A 5,568-nucleotide genomic window follows, 5' to 3' on the forward strand; every position below is an offset into this window, starting at 1 on the left:
TTTTTCGAAATTCAATCGTTGTGATAGAGTTTTATTAATTGGACCCTTTATGTACTTAGGTGCAATTATTAACGGTAATTTCGTTCCTCCTATTTTGCACGGCTCTTCGACAACGGGGTATCTGTGAGTGGACCCCTTCTAAAATGCATGTTTTTATAGTAGAAATACATACATGAAAAGCCTGATTTAATGGGTACGTTTTGAGTAAATTAGATTTACACTTTATGATTATCATGCTTTACTGAGAATATTTTGCAATACCATACTTTATCAAATTTATGTTCTTTGTAGTACATATGATGGATGACTATATACTATTTAGAAATATGTTTTTACACTCTTTGTAGTCTATATGATGGATGACTATATACTATGAAGATGTTTTGACATATATGTACTTATGTTGGAAATATTATATTCAACGTTTTTATGCTTATCTAGTGGTCAATGTTCTGCCTACGGGTGATGATACTTATATTGGGTTCGATCGGGTGATGTAGTGGCCTAGGGGTCGGAAGATATTGATTTGGCATACGGGTTGGGTGATGTAGTAGCCTACGGGTCGAAAGATATTTATTTTGGCCTACGAGTCAGGTGATGTAGTGGCCTATGGGTCGGAAGATATTCATATATTTGGCTTACGGGTCAATTGATGTAGTGGCTACAGTCGATTATGATACCACTATCCAGCCCAGCATGTCTCTCTGGGGCACTCATGTACTGTTTATCAGAAAGAATGATGGGTTGATGAGACTTTGCATCGACTACAGGCAACTGAATCGGGTGACAGTGAAAAACCATTATCCCCTTCCTCGGATTGATGATCTGTTTGAACAACTGAGAGGTGCTTAGGTATTCTCTAAGATCGATCTTCGTTCAGGTTACCACCATCTATTGATCCGGAATGAAGATGTACCGAAAACTGCTTTCCGCACTAGGTATGGACATTATGAGTTCCATGTTATGCCTTTTGGATTGACGAATGCACCTGCAGTTTTCATGGATTTGATGAATAGAGTCTTCATACCGTATCTGGATCGGTTTGTGATTGTGTTCATTGATGACATCCTAATCTACTCTAAGAGTAATACTGAGCACATGAAACATTTGGAGTTGGTGTTTGAGAGATTGAGGAAACATCAGTTGTATGCAAAGTTTAGTAAGTGTCAGTTTTGGCTAAACCAAACCAGTTTCCTCAGGCATGTGGTTTCCGTTGAGGGAATTAGTGTGGACCTTAAGAATATTTTTGCAGTATCTATGTGGGAACAACCGAGGAATGTTACTGAAGTGATGAGTTTTCTGGGACTGGCTGGCTATTACCAACGTTTTATTCAGGATTTCTCGGCAATCACCTTGCCTCTTACTAGGTTGACTCTGAAAGGGGTTAAATTCGAGTAGGATGAGAGTTGTGAACGGAGTTTTCAGGAGCTTAAATGGCGCTCACTCATGCCTCCGTCATTGCTCTTCCAGATGATGGCGGTGAGTTTGAGATCTACAGTTATGCATGTTTGTCGGGATTAGGTCGTGTTCTGATACAGCATGGGAAAGTCATCGCCTATGCTTCCAGGTAGCTCAAGAATCACGAGAGACATTACCTTACTCATGATCTGGAACCCAGAGCCATGGTCTTCGCTTTAAAAAATCTGGCAACATTACTTGTACGGTGAGAAGTGCCACATCTTCACCGATCATAAGAGTTTGAAGTATGTCTTTAACTAGAAAGAGTTGAATTTGAGGCAGAGAAAGTGGATGGAACTCATTAGTGACTACGATTGCACTATTGAGTATCATCCTGGTCACGCAAATGTCGTAACAGACGCACTTAGCCGGCAATCGTATGGACAGCTTGCCTTCATTCGAGCTATCCATGTTCCGCTATTGTTTTCTCTTCGAGAGACTGACGTTACAGTGACACCAAATTTACAGGAAGCATTGTTGGCACACTTCCAGATTAAGCCTGTTTTGGTGGATTTGGTTTGGGAAGCTCGAAAGCTTGACCAACAGTGTGTAGACCTAAAGAAACAAATGCATAATGGGTCTAGGCGAGATTTGAAAATCCGGAGAGATGGAGCCTTGGCAATGGGAAATAGGTTGTTTATGCCTAAGGACAATGAAGTGGTGAAGAAGGAAATTCTCGATGAAGCCCATATTTCAGTGTATGCCATGCATCCAGGGAGTACAAAATTATATCACATTATTCGCTCGTTTTACTATTGGTATGGGATGAAATGGGATGTGGCAGAGTATGTGAAGAGATGTATTATTTACCAGTAGGTGAAGGCGGACAGACAGAGACCTGCAAAGCTGATGCAGAATCTCCCTATACCAGCGTGGAAGTGGGAAGACATCACCATGGATTTCGTGTATGGTTTGCCGAGCACACGGTCGATGTTTGATGACATTTAGGTGATTGTGGATAGACTCACCAAGACTGCTCATTTCTTACCTGTTCAACAGACCTACACACTAGAGAAGTTGGCATGGTTATTTATCAATAATATTGTCAAACTCCACAGTATACCCATCACCATTGTTTCGGACAGAAACCCAAGATTCACCTCCAAGTTTTGGAGAGTATTCAATGATGCCATGAATACTCAGTTGTTGTACAACAATGCCTATCATCCACAAACCGAGGGTCAATCAGAGAGGACGATTCAAACTTCAGAAGACATGTTGGGAATGTGTGTTCTCCAGTAGAAGGGTAGTTGGGATAACTATTTGTCGTTGATCGAGTTTGCCTACAACATCATTCAAGGCATTGTATGGAAAGGCGTGTCGAACATTGTTGTGTTGGACTGAGGTCGATGAATGGGTGTTAGTGGGACCAGAAATTGTCGACACCACTAATATTGACATCCAATTGATAAAGAGGAACCTAAAGATGGCATAAGATCGACAAAAAAACATAGTTGACCGACATTCTAGGGATCATGAGTATGAGAACGGTGACTTTGTCTTCTTGAAATTGTCCCCCTGGAAGCGTGTGGTTCGAATTGGTAAACAAGGGAAGTTGAGCCCTCAATATGTTGGTCCCTACCGGATCACAAAGAGAATTGGTACGGTTGCTTATAGGTTGGAGCTACCACCAGAGTTGTCGCAGATTCACGACGTATTTCATGTTTCCATGCTAAGGAAGTATGTGTCGAATCCCTCTTATGTTATTCAGCCAGAACCGTTAGAAGTGAATCAGTATGCGAGTTATGTTGAGGAACCAATGGCGATCATCGACCATCAGGATAAAACTCTGAGGAGCAAAGTCATTCCATTAGTGAAGGTGTTGTGCAGGAACCATGCAATCGAGGAAACGATGTGGGAGACCGAAGAACTGATGAGGAGTCAGTATTCGTACTTGTTTATTTTAGATTGTAATTTCGGTGACAAAATCCTTTTAAGAGGGTAGATTGTGAAACCCCGTCCCAAACTAAGTAATTTTATATTCACGAATTTATAAAATTATCATTTTTACCCCTTATTCCCTACCCAATTCGAATACCCTTTCTAGATTTTCTCCTAATTCTCCTCTCTCTGCCTGCCACAGGGTAGTTTCCTATCTCTATTTCTCTTCTTCTTTCTTCTCCCCCGAGACATTCTTTCTTTCTCAGCTCATTCTCTCTTTCTCGCGGACCCTTTTCCCTTTCCCTTCCCAGCGACACATACACCCACATGCACACCTAAAGAACCACGACACCATAACCACCATCGAGTGGATCTTCTCTTTCTCTCTCTCTCCCTCGTCTCTGCAAAGCACCGAGACACCCAAAGGCCACCTAAACCTCTTTGGCGAGCCCCGTGGCTTTCGAGCCAAAATTCGGCCAGCTCCAGCCATCACACGACGTGATCGAGGTATGAAATCTCTTCTTCTCGTCATTATCTTCAATTTATGAATCAGCGTCGATCGGAGCTTGAGAAGCTCCAGCCCTCTCCTCCGGCAAAACCGGGTCCTACCCGACCCGAGGCCCTAAACCAAGTCCTCAAGCCCAAAACCTCTTTCGAACCAAGCCCTTGGGCCGTGCCAACCCAGGGCCTTCGGCCCGTTAAACCCCAAACCCAACCCATTTTCCCTAAACCCTAAAACCCAAAGGAACTCAGGCCTTTGGGCCATGCAAGCTTGGGCCTTTGACCCAAAGAACCCAAGCCTAAAAGCCAAAAGCCCAAGCCCAAAAGCACGAGCCCAAAAGCCCGAGCGCAAAAGCCCAGGCCCACACCCAATCAAAACCCTAAACCAGGCTGCGGGTGAAGGGTCATCGGTGCCTGCTCGTGGCCCCCAGAACCGCCACCTTGAGGTGGCGTGTGGGGGTACCTAATGTTCCCCTTATGTTTTTCAACGTCATGAATCTGTTTATGACATCTGTTTTTTGAAATTCAATCGTTCTGATAGAGTTTTATTAATTGGACCCTTTATGTGCTTAGGTGCGATTATTAGTGGCGATTTCATTCCTCCTATTTCACACACCTCTTCGACGTGGAAGTATCTGTGAGTGGACCCCTTCTAAAATGCATGTTTTAATAGTAGAAATGCATACATGAAAAACATGATTTAATGGGTACATTTTATGAGTAAACTAGATTTACACTTTATGATTATCATGGTTTACTGAGAATATTTTGGAATACCATACTTTATCAAATCTATTTAGAAACATTTTTTTGCACTCTTTGTAGTATATATGATGGATGACTATATACTATGAAGATGTTTTGAGATATATGTACTTATGTTGGAAAGATTATATTCAATATTTTTGTGCTGATCTAGTGGTCACAATTATGCCTACAGGCGATGATACTTATATTGGCTTCGGTCGGGTGGTGTAATGGCCTATGGGTCAAAAGATATTTATTTTGGCCTATGAGTCAAGTGATGTAGTGGCTTACAAGTCAGAAGATATTCGTATATTTGGCCTATAGGTCAGGTGATGTAGTGGCTTCGGTCGATTATGATATCACTATTTAGCACACTATATACGATATATGTTTAACGAAGGTTTTATGGCATTCTAGGGTTTTCGGAAAAACCTATTACATATTATACTATTGAGTTTCCATAAAACTTTAGGGGTTAGTACATTGTTTAATAAATGTTTCAGTATTTTATATATATATATATATATATATATATATATCAACTTGGTCCATTCATGTTTGTTTTGCACCCCCTCAGGACATAGGAACAAGGCATACGATCCGAGCTATGAGGCATTCCCCTACCAATGATACCGCGTCATCGTCTCTGCTTTGACTTCACTTATAATAGCACCTTCTGCTTGTATTCTGAATTAGATATATGCTCTGAACATGTCATGCATTATCACTATCATTTTATTGACGGCTGAATACTATTATATTATTTTGGTAAATTTTGCATTTGAATATTATATTATGTAGTTCGAGCGAAATTTATATGCATGTTTTCTCATGTTCTTGGCATAGGCATTCATTAAATGGCTTGCATCACCCTAGGGTGTTGGCCAACATGTGGCATTCTTGTTGTCCTCTAGACATCGAGATTAAGGCGTGTGATTAAGGGCGCCTGCTATATGCGTCACAAATCTGGTCACAAGGCAC

General features: G+C 41.5%; 1 protein-coding gene across 1 annotated transcript; it reads left to right on the forward strand.

The window, feature by feature from the left end:
• Positions 1–1,433: 1,433 nt before the first annotated feature.
• On the forward strand, positions 1,434–3,403 carry LOC139190838 (uncharacterized). Its single transcript, XM_070811327.1, has 5 exons — positions 1,434–1,567; positions 1,737–2,156; positions 2,243–2,368; positions 2,517–2,684; positions 2,929–3,403. Exons 1-5 carry the CDS (start codon positions 1,434–1,436, stop codon positions 3,401–3,403), a joined length of 1,323 nt encoding a protein of 440 aa, XP_070667428.1.
• Positions 3,404–5,568: the final 2,165 nt, after the last annotated feature.

Source organism: Malus domestica, chromosome 13 (assembly GCF_042453785.1).
Source record: "Malus domestica chromosome 13, GDT2T_hap1".
Classification (NCBI taxonomy): domain Eukaryota; kingdom Viridiplantae; phylum Streptophyta; class Magnoliopsida; order Rosales; family Rosaceae; genus Malus; species Malus domestica.